Below are 18,079 nucleotides of genomic sequence, written 5' to 3'. Positions count from 1 at the left end.
AGCTTTGCTGGCCCTTTGTGGCTGTAAGTTTGACATGATGGTAAGAACTTGCCCCCAAGACCTCACACTGTTCCCACACGGCTTTAAAACAAGTGGCCATTCAGCCTACCTGCATAGATGGTACTTACACATGTGTCAGGCTCACTGAGATGCAAGCAGATCACCCTGGGATTCTTCACATGTTTAATATTCTTGCAAGCAAAGGTGTAGTAGGGCTAGAAAGTAAAACTGCTGCATTTGTAAATTGCATAGGTACAGAGAGACAAGTCAGGACACATGGCTACATCCCTCAGGCAAGTCTTTGAAGCTCCTAGATAACAGGCATCTTTCTATTTCTATATTCGGAATAGTTGGGATTATGACCCCCAAACCCTATTTTATCATGGAGTTTTCCAGGCCACCTCCTGCAATTACACTGCAGAAGATGGAGTGGGCAGGCAGTCTCTACAGAGCTGTTCTCGATATGACCTGCATGTATCCAGGTTCTCTGCATCCTGTTCCCTAGGTGCAGCATAACTGTACCAGCTCTGCTGTCTGCAGCCTTTACTTGGAGTCAGCCCATTATGGTTCACATCCTTAGGCTGAGGTTGCTTGCTCTGCTCCCCAGCTGGTTGCTAGTCCTTAAAAACTCTGCAGAGAAAGGTTCCAACCCCACCTCTCTGGCAATTCTAGCCCTGTAACATCTATTGCCAAAATAGCCCTATTAAACCTATCCCCTGTAGCCTGCTTGTCTCAAGTTGAAAAGCATCATTGTGGTAATAAACATGCCCTCTGAAAAGCTGTTTTAATGGCAAATCGCACTGTATCAGGAAGGCAGGACAGAGCAAGCGGGAACAGACTGAACTGCAGCAGGGAAGATGTAGCCAAAGGACATGAGATCACCATGGCTGGAGATACTCCAGACTAGGCTAAAAATCCATCTGTTGGGGATGGTTTGAGGAGAGTGAGAACAATTCTGCAGCAATGTCAGAGGCAGCCCACTAGAGGTTCCTTGCAGCCCAAAGAAATCTATGCTATGCACTGCCCTACAAGTCCTTCCACTAGAAATGTGTTTGTATCAGTTGCTGAATCCCTTATAACACAGTCGTCAATCCGAGAAGTGTGCTTTGTTCAGATGATGTGCTATATCCAGGGATTCTGGCAAGGGGTCCCATGAAAGACAGTGCCAACCAGTAACCCCTGGCAATTCTGTAATGCCTTCAGGGGATCTCAGAACCATTAATGAATATAGCCTCAGAGCACCCGAGGAATAGGGCAGTCTCATTATCCCCATTTCACAGAGATGGAGAAAATGACCTGTCCAGTGTCACAAAGGGAGTTTTTGGGAGGGCTGGGAACAGAATCAAAGTCTTCTAACTCCCAGTCTTGTGCTCCAGCTACAAGGCTCTCCCATATGTGTTCAGCACTGGATCTGGTTTAACACAGCATGGTACAAACAGACCACAGCTTGTGAAGAAAGTCTTCAGGAACAACATGCTCACCATAGCTCATCAAATGCATAGTCAAGCACTTCCTCCTACCTCCATGGAGCTACTAGGCAGGGGTCCTGTGACAGCTGAGTGGGAAGTTTGCTCTGTGAGGACAGTAGCAGTGGCTGTTGAAACCATTTCCAAAGTTGTGGCTTGTACTGTTGTGCTGAAAAGAGCATGTGATGTGTTCAGCTGCAAATCGGGAGATGTTTTCACTAACACTGACTGGTCTGACACATCCGTGTGTGTTTGGGTGGGTCCTGCGTAAGTTGCAGGGCTGGTGTCTTCAGTCACTTTGGTCATTTCAGTAGTACTTGCTTTTCCTACATAGAAAAAAATAAGAGTATGCTTATAGCCTCTTGAATCAAAGCTTGTCATTGTAGTGACTGAACTGCAATACTGATTTGTCATAGCCATTGGCACTAGAATCAGCTGTAGAAAACATGCACATTAGATTTGCTTCATAGTTACCTAATTGTTACACGCACTTATAAGCTGCTTACAGTAAGCTAATATTCTGGGTGTATTCTACAACAATGTAATGCTGCTATTGCCTGGCTTACCCCACAACACTGACCTCCCGAGTGCCACCCCTGCCTTCTCACTGCACTCAGAGCCCTCAAACAAATAGATCTATTGATTTAAAAAAAAAAGAAAAAAGAAAAAAAGAAAGATCCTTCAGCTTGAATCTCCTCAAGCCCCTGGCCTATAGCAGAAAGGCAGACATCTTACCTTTACAGATGCTGTATGCAAAACTCAGAAATGAACATCTGATCATTATATTTAGCCTGCCTTCAGTCCAAGATCTAGTGATCAGACTGCTTCTCCTAAGCAATCACTTTAAAGCAAAGATGGGTTCAAGCTGCAAGTCTTGGATCTAAATCTCTAAAGAGTAGAGGTGAGTGGATTTGAGTCCACTATAAAGATAGGAGCTGGAAGCAGAATCTGGAATACTGAAGTATTTCAGGAGCCTGGGGACAAGTTGGGGTTCACATCTGTGGTTCCATACTGAACTCATTTCTAAAATATCATTTTGGTTTAACCATGAATTAAAAGCCCATTTCGATGAGACAGCCGGTTCTAAATCATCCTTTGGGTGCTTGCTTAAAGCAAGTTTCACATTCACATCTTGTAAATTCAAATCACTAAAGCACATCAGCAAATAGAAATTGCAGAGAGCATGGAGAATAATTAGCAAGTTCAAATCAATTTCCCATACCTTCTGGTGTTGTTGAAATATCTTTAGGCTCCAAGGAGACCATCGTTTCTATGAGAGTGACAGTTGTCATTGCTGGTGTTACACTGGTGATAGTAGCACTCATCACTGAAGGTGAGGTAGTGGCTGATGAGCTGTGGTTCTCTTCACCAGAAACATTATTGTCTGGGGGGAAAGGAGTATTAATTTATAGCTAAAAAGCACTATATGGCATCTATGCTAAGAGATGCAGACAGACAGGACTCTGATATTTCAGTCACATGCAACACGAGAGTCCCTTTCTGAAAGAAATAAGTATGATTTTTGCAATGTTTCTTTTGTGTGTTTGTTTTTACAAGGGGGTTGGATTCAGTTGCTTCTTCCCCTTTTCTGTCTGAAGGCTTCTGATCCTTGGGCTGCCCTCCTGGCACTGACTGTCCTTTTGACACTTGGATCTTGGGCAGCAGAGGAGGGAGGTTTAAGGCCCTCCCCATCCCACACAGATACACAATCCCCTAGCCTTCATGAAATGATGACAGACTCATAGACTTTAAAGCCAGAAGGGACCAACACGATCATCTAGTCTGATTGCCTGCACATCGCAGGCCACAGAACCTCGCCTACCTACTCCTGTTATAGATTCATAACCGCTGACTGAGTTACTGAAGTCTTCAAATCATGGTTTAAAGATTTCATGTTACAGCGAATCCACTATATACACTCTTATAAACCTGCAAGTGACCCACACCCCATGCTGCAGAGGAAGGCGAAAACCCCAAGGGTCTCTGCCAGTCTGACTCAGAGGAAAATTCCTTCCCAACTCCAAATATGGAAATCAGTTAGACGCTGATCATGTTGGCAAGACCCAGCAGACCGATATACCCGAGAAAGAATTCTCTGTAGTAACTCAGAGCCCTCCCAATCTAGTGTCCCATCACTGCCCATTGGAGACATTTGTTACTAGCAGTCGCAGATTGGCTACTTGCCGTTGTAGGCAGTCTCATCATACCATACGTACTCTCCATTAATTTATCAAGATCAGTCTTGAAGCTAGTTAGGTTTTTTGCCGCACTTCTCCTCTTGGAAGGCTGTTCCAGAACTTCACTCCTCTGATGGTTACAAACCTTCATCTAATTTCAAGTCTAAATTTATTGATGGCCAGTTTATATCCCTAAACCATTCCCTTCTGCAACAGGATCACTGTACCAGGACTGTCCTGGAGATTGACCACCACTGAGTAGCCCCATGCCACTTTGAGGAAAAGGCAGAGCTCTCTCTGGTATCCTCTGTTAATTATTTGGCTTTGGAAAAGTTTATTATTTATTCTTTAAAGTGGAGAAAAGGGATTTTTAATAGGTCTTTTCACAAGCAGACAGTTCTTTTCCTTGCCAAAAAAGCTTAACGGCCTTATAATTCATATTAAAGAAATTCAGAGACCAGACAATCAAACTGGGGCATATCAAAGGCTCAAATGTTAATCTAGTCTCTGTTTGCACCTTTAAACAAGAATGGAGCAGCAACTGGACATGATGGTCCTGGTCCTACATTAAGACCATGGGAATACAGGAGTCCAGCTGTGCAGAGCTCAGTGCAGGATTGGATTGTACACTGGCCTAAATTAATAGGCTTGGGAGGAAAGATTCAGCATTTGAAAAAGACCACGTGTGTGCTATAGGAAAAAGAAATGGAAATTTCAAATATATTCACATTATTGCAGGCACAAACTCCTTCAGGGCTTGATCCAAAGCCCAGTGAAGTCAACAGAAACATTCCCATAGGCTTTGAATCAAGTCCCTGTTGACTAGAGATGTTGCATCTCTTTGAGGTAAAATGGAACATTTAGAGAATCATCAAATATTCTAATTTAAAAGTTTGTGTGTTTCCTAGTAATCAGATGATGTGAGATAATATGCCACCTTTGACTTTGCTTATGTGATATCTGAAGCAAGACTTAAACATCATTGAAGACTTTTTTTCCTCCTGTTTTTCATGCTTTTTTATTCCTCTATGGAAACCTCTTTCTGTTTTCCACAAACTGGTTCAATACCTACTTCACATTCTATGTGTTTTTAGATTCTTGTAAAAAATACATTGATTGTCACATTAGTTTCTATCCAGTAGTGACTGAACTCTAAAACTTGCAAGATACATTATTTCACCATTATTCATTTTTTCAGAACCTAACAGAGATATTAAGTTCTTTATCAGTTGCTGAGCATTCTAGCCCTGATCCAGCAAAACACTTAAACTTATGTTTAACTTTAAGCATGTATGTAAGTCCCATTGAAGTCATGCTTATGTACATGGTTAAAGTTGTTTTAAATGCTTACTGTTGTTTTAAATGGGAATATTTTCCTGAACTGGAGCCTTAGTGCTTTGCTGAAGTGGGCCCATAATACTCAGTCCCTGGGAGGATTGAGCCCTGAATCACTTTATGGGATTGATTACAGAAATGGGCTTAATCCATGCTGTTGTCAAGCTAAATATAAAGGAAATATTTTACAATCCAGATTAGGTGATAGACCCTTTAAGAAAGAAAACTGACTCTTGTCTTGTAACTTCATTGGATGAAAATTGCCAGCTGTTGATACTGGAAATTCTAAAATCTGAGTATAGGGCTATGTTAAGAAATATAATTTTGTTTGTGTGCGCGCAAATGGGAGAAATATTGGAATGCCGAGGAGTTGCCAGCTACACAAGCAAAACACACGAGGAGGTAGATTCAAAAGACTGTGTTGAGATGTCTCTGGCAAATGTTTGGGAGCATTTCAGTCCTCTACGATTCATACCTCATGTAAATCCTTCATAATCTTGCACAACATACTGTCAGTATTAAGAAAAACTGGGAGGATTTTGTCATGAGACAATGAAATGATTGGAAAAGCATATAAAGAAGGGAGAGAAATTCATTGCAAATAAGAATGATACAAATGTTACAAAGAACCCACTACAAGATAGGGTTCAGGGGCAGGTTGCTCCAGCCAGGGATAGTTTCACAGACCCTACAGCTATTTAGCCAAACAGAAAATGAGCCAGAAATCTGGGTGAGGAGAGAAGGAATCTCAGATCTTCATGGGTACTAGTGCCTGGCTCATGTCTCTGTGAGAGTCCATCTACTTCTTGGCCCTGCCACAGGAAATGAAGACAGTTAACCTCATGGCATCATTTTTCACAGTGTTCCCAGGAGGGAGGGTGTGCCAAGCTGCTACAACTCAGACTGAGTTCCACCCTCAGTACTATATTTAGGCTTAGATTTAAAATTGCAACATGAGAAACATACCCTAACAGACAAGAAAAAATCCAAGCGGATAGTAGAACTCAGGGGCCCCAGTCAGGAATCAGGGCCCCATGGTCGTATGCACTGTACAAATAGTAAAATGACAGTCACTGACCCAAAGACCTTATAGTGTAAGTAAAGGACTCACTCTGGAATAGGACTCCTGTCCTACTGAGGGACAGGAACCGTATTTCAAGTAGGTCTTGCTAAAATAATAAATAAAATAATGAAAAGATTGAGGTATGTGATGCCTTTCATTGTAGGATGGAATAGGATTGACTGGTTAGAACATAAGAGTGGGTGAACTGAGATTCAGTTTCTGCCTTGACAGCGTATCTGATGGCGAACTGACACTACTCTCAATCATAGGTAAAAGGCAGAGAAGAATTTTGAGGCCAATGTAAAACTTTCCATGGAAACCCAGAGAGAATTCTGCATAATGGGAGATAGTATAGGAAAGCCTTACTACTGACTCCTGAGAATAGGCTTAGTATACACATTCATAGATTCTAAGGCCAGAAGGGACAACTCTGATCATCTAATCTGACCTCCTGTATAACAAAAGCCAGATAACTCCCCCAAAATAATTCCTAGAGCAGAGCTTTTAGAATAAACATCCAATCGAGACAATTAAAAAATGGTCAGTGATGGAGAATGCACCACAACCCCTGGTAAATTGTTCCCATGGTTAACTACTCTCACTGTTAAAAATTTACACTTTACAATTTACTCTCCATTTGTCTAGCTTCAACTTCCAGCCATTGGATTATGTTATACCTTTCTCTGCCAGACAGAAGACACCATTATTATATATTTGTTCCCCATGTAGGTACTCATCCACTGGAATCAAGTCACCTCTTAAACCTTCTCTTTGTTAAACTAAATAGACTGAGCTCTTTGAATTTGTCTCTATAAGGCAGGTTTTCTAATCCTTTAATCATTCTTGTGGCTCTTCTCTGAATCTTCTCCAATTTAGCAACATCCTTCTTGTATTGAGGGTACCAGAAATGGACACAGTATTCCAGCAGTGGTCACATAAGTGTCAAATAAAGAGGTAAAATAACCTATCTACTCCTAGTAGAGAGTCCCTGGTTTATGCATCCCAGGATTGCATTAGCTCTCTTGGCCACAGTGTCACACTGGGAGTTCATGTCCAGCTGATTAACTATATAAAATGGGACAGAATTCACCCAGCAGCACATTTCAGGGAGAAATCAAATATTCCATTTTAATAATCGTTGGTGTATCCTAAACATAAAAAAAACACGCAACTGCCATGCCAGGATGGATAAAGGGTCCATCTAGTCTGCTATTCTGTCTCCAGTCAAGGCTTGATGGTTCAGAGGAAGAGATAAACCCCTAATATAGCTAGTTATGCAATACACATGGTAGTGTTAGGCATTAAACACCAACAATCAATTCTATGAGAGTAGTTTCAGAGTGCGCCCTCCCCCCAACTTTGAGCTTCACAGACCTTTGGTTCATTACTGAAGTTCAATTCAGGGAAAGTCCTGCAGTCTACATGGGCTGAAAGGACACTGACATTAAAGGCAGTGCGGTTTGTATAGAGACTGCATGATTGGCCCTCACACTTTTAGCCAAACTGATCTGTTAGCATTAAAATAAAATCAAGGCCCTCATCCAGCAAAGAGAACTGCACAGTTAGACCCTTGAACCCATATTCAATAAAGTTGCAGGACTGGAGCAACTTTGTGTCTATGGATTTACTGCAACTCTGCATCCTCATTGAACAAAACATTCAGGCTACATTCCATGGCATCAACAACACAGAGGAAACTCGCAGCGACCCCACACCCTGTCAGATATTTCACACACAGTTCATAGTCTTTCCAACGCATAGGGGCGACATTAACATCTGAACACTTTGTGTACCTTTTCCTCGTAAGGCCTATTTCAGAGTTTCCTTCATGCTGGCAGCCTTAGTATATGGAAATGGTTATAATGAGGTAACTGTGAAATCTATCCTCTATCTGTACCCCCAAAAGAGAGCGAGTACACACAGTGTTAACGGGGAGACCACAGAACAGCTGCACGCTCTCTCATAACCCCTTGCTGGCGATGAAGAGGACCCCTGCTTTATTCATCTGGAGCAGCAAAAAGCACCTGATACACACAGATTGTACCAAGTCAGCTGGTTGCATCTCCATGGTGCTTTCTTAAGTGCTTTGCATGTGCTAACATCACACCTTTAAATATTAGTCTATACAAGACCTGAAAAGGTTTGTGTCATTTTAAAGATCTTCTCAGGAAGGAGACGGTTTTCATAAAGAAGAAGAGATATTTATCTGTAGATCTTATCCCAACCAGTTATGTTCTCAAGAAAACTTATATCCTGCATTCTTACTTCTCTTCCAGTTAAGAAGAAAGCATAGATGACAATAAGAAATGTGAGAGGTATTTATTAGATAACATAATATTGTGAATGTTAGCATTAATGAAATAAGCCAAGCTGCCATCCCTGGATGAAAGTTTTTAGAACAGATACAGCCTGGAAACTGGCAGAGTTGTATATGAAGAAAGAACATGCCTCAGACTTGCTCTGGAATGACTCCATCTAACGGTGAGAAGGAAGTTCAGTCTCCATGGCCCATTCTATTATTATCCTGTCTACTAGCCTGGGGCCAGATTTTCCAAAGAGCTCATCTCCTGTTTACTCACCAGAACAAGTAACTAGATTTCCAGGAAAGGTTATCATGCTGCATGTGCACTGGGTGGTGATCACTTTTGAAAGTCTAGCCCCATGGAAGCCTACAGTGATATTCATTTTTCTGTATCCCACTACCAGCCTCTACACTAACCATTCCCTCATGAAATGCACTTCCATGACACCTTAAAAGTAGAGATAGGACTGAATTGCACTGTTCAGGGGTGTTTGGATCTAGGGTTTTGGTTTTGGACAGATTTCTTTTTAAACAAAAGAGATATTCTTTCCAGGAAGGAGCCCAATTCAAAAGAGTTAAATCACTGAGTTTTCTTGATAACAAATCACAACCAGGAGGTATGATGTCATGCCCAGAATAATAATTAACGTAGCGTTAAATCTCTCTTTTTCACACGGCTTTGTGTTTACATGGACATCAGCAGGAAACTTTACCTCATTAAAATGACATAATTCCTTTTACTTGACTTCCCAAAGTGTCATAATCACCCAAACACCTTTGAACTTATCCAGATGTTTATAAAAATACAAGAGCTGTTTGGCCAAAATCTTTGCACCAACGTGTATCATAAAACAAGGACTGGATCTTTCTCCACCTTAATTTGTCTTTGGATTTGCTCAGTTTTTTTAAAATGATTCCTTTTCTCCCCTTGCCTCTCCAGCACATGCAACCATTTTAATACAAGAAGCATCAAAGTGTTTTGCAGCTGTAGGACTAAAAAAGTCTCTGCAGATGGGAACTGGGATACCACTCCTAAGTGGCATTTGGCTAAAAACCTCAATCATTTATTGCACAGCACATTCTTATTAGTTTTGCAAAACTTATGTAAATTTTATTAAGGACTTGAGAATTAAAGCCAAATGGAACTTTAAGCATGAAGCAATCAAAGTCTAGTAACGCCAGCAGGGAAGGGAGTGATAACTTAGTTTGTTTGAGAATTCACCTCCAAATTAGTTGTAGGGAACCAATTTCATAAATATTTATTTTATTCACTTTTTTACTACCCTACAACAAAAGAGTATCCATCCAGTACTTTGGTCATCCTTGACAACCTGATAAAACTAATTAATAAACAGACCTGGCATTTATCCCAGATCAAATCAAATAACCCAGCAGTAACACAAACACAACAAAACTTTGACTTATCCTCATCATCCACACCTGAGTTCTTCACCCCTGCTACCCAACCCTACCCAACACCCATCTATTTACAGTAAAGGAACAGACTCAGACCAACAAGGGGCAGTCTCAGCAGTTTGTATCCCATTTTGTAGTATAAGGCCGTTAAATACAGGATTTTCTTCCTCTCATCTGCATCTTCACAATGACTAATGTACAACCTGTGGAAGTAGCTGTCTCTTCTATGATGACAATACTAATTAGCCTTTATATAGTACACCTCGTCTTCAAATCACTTGACAATCATTTTGTCAAGTTCATCTCTGCTTTAATACTTTTGACTTCAACTAATTAATCCTTACAAAAACCTTGCAGGGTAGGTATTAGCCCAATTCTACAGAGAGACAAACCGAGGCAGAGCTTAAATGACAAAGCCACAAGGGTAGAACCAAAATGAGCACTTAGGAGTTCCTGGTCCTTTAAGGGTACATCTACACCTCCATTCAACAGCCCCTTAGCTTGAGCCCTGTGAGCCTGAGTCAGCTGGCATGGCCCAGCTATGAGCTTTTAATTGCAGTGTAGACATACTGTACCTGTATACTTTTACTGCAGAAGTGTAGTCTTAGAGTAAGTGCATTGGGTGTCATTAGGTTGTGATTCAGGACCTGGTGTGTTGGTCAGAATGGAGAAGCAGTGGAGAAAGAGGGAAGAATGGAACTACAATAGTGTGAGCCAGGTTTCAATGTTTGCCTTTCATTAAGCCAACTGCTACAATAAGCAGCACCTTTTGGGACTCTGAGCTACATTACTCATAAAGCTCTAGTTTTACTCCTCTCCAGCCATGTGGCAGGAATTCAAGTGGGTGGAGCTTCCTTTCCTCTGGAAATAGCTGATAAAATCCCGCCCCCCGTTTTTTCCCCTTTTCCACACACAGCCCCAGACAGGATATGGGTGTGGATCTGCAGTCACGAATGACACAAAGAAAAGAGCAAAGAGAATGTGGGAAGGAGGAAGGTTGACAACTCAAACCATTACATCACTGCAGTCAGCCGTGAGTGGGGTCACCCAATCAACACTTAACCCTGCTCGGTCAGAGCCAGTAAAGAGGGATTTTGCTTTGTTTTGTAGCCTGACTTAAGTTGGCTCTTAGATAAGCCACTGACCCTAGGAGCCCGATTTCTCAGGCAGCTTCTGTGATGCTCGTGGCTTGTATACTTACGACAATCAGCCTTCTAGAAGAAGTTGAACCCTGAATTACCATTCCTCCTTGGCCTCACCAATTTTCAGCACTTAAACTTCTTTATTTTGCAAGATCTTGGTAAAAGAATATGTACTTGAGGATGATCGCATGCAGAAACAGGTTGACATATGAAGCATAGTGATGCAGCACCCCACTCATGGGTACAAACACATAAAGTTTGCATGAGGTACAAAAACATACAGAGTCTTGCACTAGTGTACCATCTACAAGTTTTAATACATGCACCAATAGAACAATTTACTGCACTGTTCACCAGTAGTGCATACTTTCCAGCGTATATACATCACCATTCTTGCAGTTAATATTGTAGCCATGTAAAAATCACGTAGAGCTGTATCTTGGCATACAGAAATGTTCCCTAAACATTAACAAAGGTTTGGTTTGGGTTTGATTCAAGTCCCAGGCAAAAGTCTTTATTTTAAACTAACAGGTTTGCCCATCTCTACTGATTCAGCACCATATTATGATCTCCTGATCTACCCCTTTGATGGTGTAGCTGGAATGTACAAACCAAAGTAACCCCCCCCCTCATTTTTAAACCGCCCGTATCTCAATTGTTTTTAGCACTTAAAAATAAACCAGAAAGGCCAAGTAGATATTGTGGACAAATATTTCCCACTTAGCAGCTTTCACTCAGAAGGACCCCAAGATATAATGCAAGTTATATTTACATACAGCAGTGCCTGAAATGCAGCAGTTCCTGGGATGCACAGCACCCTTGTACACCCTTGTGGGTAAGGGACATTTGGCTTCTGACTCTAAGGCTATGTCTACACTATAGCCAGGACTGATACTCTGAGATCGATCCACCAGTGGTCAATTTAGCAGGTCTGGTGAAGACCCACAAAATCGACCACAGATCCCTCTCCAGTCGACCCCTGTGCTCTACCCCCGATGAGAAGAGTAAGGTAAGTCGATGGGAAAATTTCTCCCATTGACCCCCATGGTGTAGACCCTGCAGTAACTTGATCTCCGGTACGTTGACTCCAACTACGTTATTCACATAGCTGGAGCTGTATAGTGTAGGTCAACTTATCGCGGTAGTGTAGACATAGCCTTAGGCAAATGCTCAAATGAGAGGATAGATGGTTTTGAGGGGACTCAGGAGAAAAGGGTTCTACTCCTGCCTCTGCCATGGGCCCACTCTGTGACTGTGGGTGAATCACTTTGGGATTAATTTTCAAAAGTGCTCAGACTGTGTGGTTCAAAGGTTTTAAAACTCCATAGGTTGACATGGTGCTGGGAATGCATCCAACTAGCTTAGCTATGAAATGTAGCCCAGCTGCCAATTATCAGCTCACAATAGTGTTACTTAGTTCTTATATAGTGCTTTTCATACATAAACGTCACACACTTTGCAAAAAGGTATCATTATCCCCATTTTACAAATAGGGAATTTGAAGCATCAAGGTGAAATAACTGGCTCACGATAACAAAACAGGTTAGTGGCAAAGCCAGGAATAGAACCCTAAGTATAATATCTAAAATGTATGAAAAGCAGTTCTTGGAAAGACTATAAATTGTTATAGCAATAAATCTGAATTATAGTTTAACATTTAGATTAGACAAGTACTGAATCACTCCTTATTAGCCTTCAAGTAATGTGTTTCATCATTCTGGATTTGCTTTTACCCTGAACCTATTCTAATCTTACTTCAGAGTCTGAAAAGATATGTCAACAAATTTTCCTTTGCAATAGCATAGAGCTGCTCCGTTTTCATTTATTATATGTCAGTGGGAAAGGGGAATTCTCAGCTTGCTATATAAGCCAATTTGTACATAGCTCTTGAAAGGCATCCTTCTATTGTCTAGCACGGAAGTGGAGAAATGTTGCTGGGAAACAAGATTAAAAAGCCAAGGGAGAGATCAGCAAGGAAATTGATTAGGAGATGTTTGCTTTGTTAAAATTGTGCATCTGAGCTGGGTCGTGACCCCAAGAGGTTCTGAACACCTACAGCTCAGAAGTCAGTAACAACTTGCAGGTCTTCAGAATTATGCAGGGACCGACACTTAACTATGATGTGACAGACAAATTGTTCCTTCCTTAATGAACATGATTTTAAACAAGCTGGGGACAGTCCTATTCCAGCACCATCACAGACTAGGAAGCAAGGTGATGGAACATCTTCTAGTGGAATAAGCGCTTTTACATCACTACAGCACCTACTGCAGAAGGTGTGTCTTTCTCTCTCCCATTAATCAACCTAGGTACTTATCTGGCCCATTGGAACAACATGAGTTCTGCATTATGTGCACATAGGTGCAAGAACATGCTGAGTTATAAATGCACAATTGAAGTTACTGTTTTCTTATTCTAAAGTATATGTGAATTGTTTCACTCTCAATTGATGTTTTCATAGATATTATGGTACCAAATCTCAATTCTCTCTCTTTGGTAAAGATCCTGCTGCAATGCACGAAGAGATAAGAAACTGGTTATAATTAGTTCGGTGATGTTGGGCAAGACAGACAGGGTCTCCAGAGTTACTATCCATTTCCAGGCAAGAGAGATTAGCTTAGTTCTGGACTACAGGTGACTTGGTTGGAGGCTGCATGCCACTGACTCTTAGAGACCCTTTGCTGACAGACCCATGGTACACAATAGAGTGATTTTGGAGAAGTCTGTCAGTGCATATGAGCATAAACTTTTCACATGGTTTGTGATTTTATTGCAGTGCTAGAACTTGGGCAAATTTCAGTGAGAGGTTGGGTAAATTGGAATGGGCTGGGGCCTGAATTTCAGGGAGAAACAAAGTGAAATTGAATGAGTTTGACCCCAAGCCAGGTGTTTTGGGATTTGTTCGGTGGTTTCTGTGACACTCTGCACCCCACATTCATCATAGTAATATGATTATGATATAATTATGTGGCATCTGGTACAAGGTATGCCTTGTAAGGTATCATTCTAAAAGTCTTGATCTGTTGAACATTATCTTGTTGGATTGTATGCGTTATCATTGTATGCGAAGTTACAGAGTTTTGCTATGTACTGTATGTGTTACTGAAAGATGTTGTGAAGTTGAAAATACCCACAGCTAGCCTTTCAGGTACAACAATGAAGAAGCTAGATAGTGCTAATCGTCCATCAGCAAAGACAATTGACCTTGGAAAAGGTTTATCCTCACCAGGGAATGTTTCAGCCAGCCTATGAGTAATGGATGCTATGACTCAGCAAGGCATGCAAGGGCATGTGACCAGACCACATGACATTGAACTCCATTTTGGTACCTGTCTTTTTCTACAAGCTGGGCTGAGAACTTAGCTTGGAACAAAGGGTTCCCACCATATGGAAAAACTATATAAGGTGGGAAGTATCATCACCTCTTGGCCTCACGTCCCACACAAGAGAACTCCTGGAAACATCTACGGATCAAAGACTGAACAGGGGAAAGTGCTGGTCCCAGGCTAATGGAATTTCTAGCCTGTGTATGGAAATTTGGTGAACTGCTTGTATCACCAGTAAGGGTGAGAGATTGCTAATTCAAATCCTATCTATCTAATATATTAGGCTTAGTTTGCATTGTTTGTTTATTTGATAATCTGCTTTGAGCTGTTTGATATCACTTAAAACAAGTTTATTAACTACAGAAAAATAGATTAAAAGTGATTTTATGTTTTATCTTAACCAATGCATCTTTAAGTGAAGTGTCTGGGAAAATCTCAGCTTAGTTAACACAGGCTGTTTTTTCATATCTTTCCCATATCAAGGGGGAAGTGAACTATATTAGTGAACTTGCATTGCACAGATCCCTGTGCAATGCAAGCTCATTCTTGGTTTATACTCCAGCAGGGGTGCAAGCCTAGGAAGCTGGGAAATTATTGTGCTCCATTATGAATCTATGAGAGGCTTAAGGAAGACACTCAGTTGGGTGTGTGGTGCCACCTACTGTCGTGTTGGGTGATAACAGGGCCTGGAGAGGCTGCCTGAATCACCAGCAGAGCAGTGTGAGAGAGAGAGACCAGCCCTGCTAATTGTTAGGGGGCACAGCGGCTCCAATGGCTCCCAAACTGCATCCTGGGGGTAACAACCTGTCACAGGTTCCCAGACCTTTATCTCCTCTTGACCAAAAAGGTTTGTTTGTATGAATCCCTGCAAATTACCAAATTTTGCACAGCACCTGCTATAAAAGTCTTCGTGAATGAAAATTAGGAGCAGCTTATTGTGATAACAAGTGACTAGAAGGACTAAGAAAGGAGGAAGGGAAAACAACTTGTAGAATTAGGAGATGTGCAACAGAGCCGGTGCTTGAAAATTGATGGCCAGAACCACTTCCTTTACAGTGACTGGTTTATAAACTCATGCCATTGAGTTTATACATTCTTCTAGTTTGTGGACACCTGAAAAAGCTCATGTACTAAAAGCCACCAAAAAGGCAGCATTGTCTATGGAGAAAGGTAAGGAACTAGAATATAGAGCTCCTGGGTTCTGTTTTCACCTGTATAACTGATTCACTGTGGAACTTTGAGACATGGCACCTAGGGACTTATTTCACAGGTGCTAGGCATCTCAGCTCCAACAGAAGTCAATGAGAAACGCACGTGTTCAGAATCTCTGAAAATCATGTCCTTAATCTCTCTGTGCTTTATTTTACTCTAATATAGAATGGAAATAATACTTTTCTATCTCACTGGGGTGTTCACAAACTTACAGACTTGAAGGCCAGAAGGCACCATTATAATCATGTAGTCTGATCTCTGGCCAATTCCAGGTCATAGAACCTCACACCCCTATTTTTGTAGTAGTGGGCCCACAGTCATTGGCTGAGTCACTGCAGTCCTCAAATCTTATTTAAAGACTTCAAATTACAGAGAATCCACCATTTACTCTAGTTTGAATCAGCAAGTGACCCATGGCCCATGTTACAGAGAAAGGCAAACCACCCTCAAGGTCTCTGTCAATCTGATTTGGGGAATTCCTTCTTGACCCTAAATATGACAATCAGTATGTAGGCAAGACCAACCAGTCAGACATGTGGAAAACTAATTAACTATTTGCAAAACACTGCAATATCCTGTACAAGTGCACAGTATTGGCATGGTTAATAAAAGGTATCATTTTACAGTATGTGCATTTTCTCTCAAAGTCCATTACAGGTGCAAAATTAAAAAATGACCCCCCCACCAACCCACCCACTCCCCTCCACTCCCAAATCCTATCACTTGATAATTTTGCCTTTACCTTTTTTCAACTCACAAGTGACTCAGATTTCTAATTCCAGATGTATGCTGTTGCACAAAAGCCTTGCTTACCACACACCTCAGACAGTCATACAATGCTAAAACACACTTTAAAGGTTTCTTCATACTGCGCTTTCTGTAAGTGCTTACTAAAGGGTGAGATGAAATGGCTCAAATGAGCAATATGTCATGCCAGCTTGATAGAGGAGTGAACCTGATCCTTTTTGAAATATTAGCAATGCAACAAGAGACAGAAGAGCACAATGTAAATGATTATTTAAGAGGATCTGCTATCTCACATTTCATTGATAAAGGGAAATATAAAGTAGGTTGGATACCTACAGGATCTTGGATGTTATTTTAATATAGCATATAGAATATTCAGACAAATGTTCCCTTATAATTTATTACACCAGTCTTCATTAGTATTAAGATTTTTGGTTTTAGATTAAATACATGAAAATCTATCAAAAAATTAAATATTGCTTAAAAAAACCTAAAACCCAACAAACAGAACACCCTACACAAAACAAAAACTTACACACCAAAAATCCTCTCTTTTTTTTTTTTTTTCTCCTGGTGCTGAGTGTTACTTGTGGAATTAAGAAGGGTGGAGGATTCCCCATAGTCACAGGTAGTTCATCTGAGGAAGCAAAGGTTTTTTTGGGAGCGGGCAGATTTTTTATAATACCGGGTGTTATAGTTACACTTGTTTTTTAAATAAGTGTTTAATTCCTATAAAATAATCATCATGAATTAGAAACCTCTGTCCTTTTAGGCTAATGCAGAGCAACAAATGACACACATTCATTAGAGGTACTCTGTACATTTACATCTTCCTTATAACATGGTTTCTAATGGGATGCTTTCATATCTTGGTTCCCAACTCTGCTTAAAGCTGTAATAATTTCTGTTCAGAACACTCATTTTTGGCCGTTTTGGGGAAGACGGACTCAGGAAGTGTACTTCCTCTATAATATAATGTCCTCAATATAATGCTCTCCACATAAGTCTGCTTCAATTTTATTGAACATACATTATATCACACTTATAGTACACTCACTCTTTTCCCTACCTTGCTATCCAAGGAGCAGTAGTACAGAAGGGTATTTCCCTATGCATTATTTCACCTCCACCCTACCTCAACCCCCGCTACTCTATTTTGTGCTTAACGCATTTAGTAGCCATAAATGTAGCCTTTTAATGTTTAATACTCACCCATTAAGCTCAGAACATAGAACATTGTCCAGAAAAGCTGCTTCCTCTTCATTGCTTTTAAACTCCCCAATAACAACATCCCTGCTGATTACTTACAAGCAAAACTGGATATTACTTTAGTACTCTTGGGTTTTTAAGTTCTGCTGCAGCTCTGTTGAGACCGTGTGCAGCTCCCCTTCAGTTCAAATCTTTGAGGCCAGTAACATATGGGGTGGAATTCCCTTGCACGGGTTATGCTTGTGGTTCCAAATTATGAGGTGGAGTTTGTCCAAAGCGTGATCTAGCTTTAAATAGTTCATAGCAATCTCACTATCACATTGTTAACTTTTTCCCCTCCCCTATATCCTTTTTTTTTTTTTTTTTTTAACATGACACACGCTTAACTCTTTCATGGAAGCTGATTCCTTTCACTTTAAAAATGGAGAGATGTACAATTTGCATTATACTGAAAGTGAGCATAATATGGTTTGTGTAATTAAAGTAAAAATTCCCCTTTTACCCTGAATTAGTATAACTTAAAAGCAGTATAAAAATATGAAATTACATATCCACCCACACCCATTCCTGTATGGTAATATTGCAGGAACCTTGAAGGCTTTTAGAATCTGGGATTTTTTGAGTAATTAAATTAAGAATGAACCTGGTGCCAAACCCATCACTGACTGAAATAGGAACAATGTT

General features: G+C 40.8%; 1 protein-coding gene across 3 annotated transcripts in view; it reads right to left on the bottom strand.

Moving 5' to 3' along the window:
- The window catches only part of CD34 (CD34 molecule), a 28,103-nt gene extending 10,417 nt beyond the window's left edge, over positions 1-17,686 (bottom strand). For all 3 annotated transcript variants that reach the window (XM_032794134.2, XM_032794135.2, XM_032794136.2), the window contains exons 1-4: positions 17,399-17,686; positions 2,689-2,850; positions 1,521-1,792; positions 129-215 (exon numbers count right to left, since the gene is read on the bottom strand). In XM_032794134.2, the coding sequence (XP_032650025.1) occupies positions 129-215; positions 1,521-1,792; positions 2,689-2,850; positions 17,399-17,477 (600 nt within the window). In that variant the 5' untranslated portion in view covers positions 17,478-17,686. The remainder of the gene's footprint in view (positions 1-128; positions 216-1,520; positions 1,793-2,688; positions 2,851-17,398) is intronic.
- Between the last annotated feature and the right edge of the window lie 393 nt (positions 17,687-18,079).

Source organism: Chelonoidis abingdonii, chromosome 4 (genome assembly GCF_003597395.2).
Source record: "Chelonoidis abingdonii isolate Lonesome George chromosome 4, CheloAbing_2.0, whole genome shotgun sequence".
Classification (NCBI taxonomy): Eukaryota; Metazoa; Chordata; order Testudines; family Testudinidae; genus Chelonoidis; species Chelonoidis abingdonii.
Note: the sequence above shows the minus strand (reverse complement) of the source record. Positions and strands in the feature narration are given on the sequence as shown.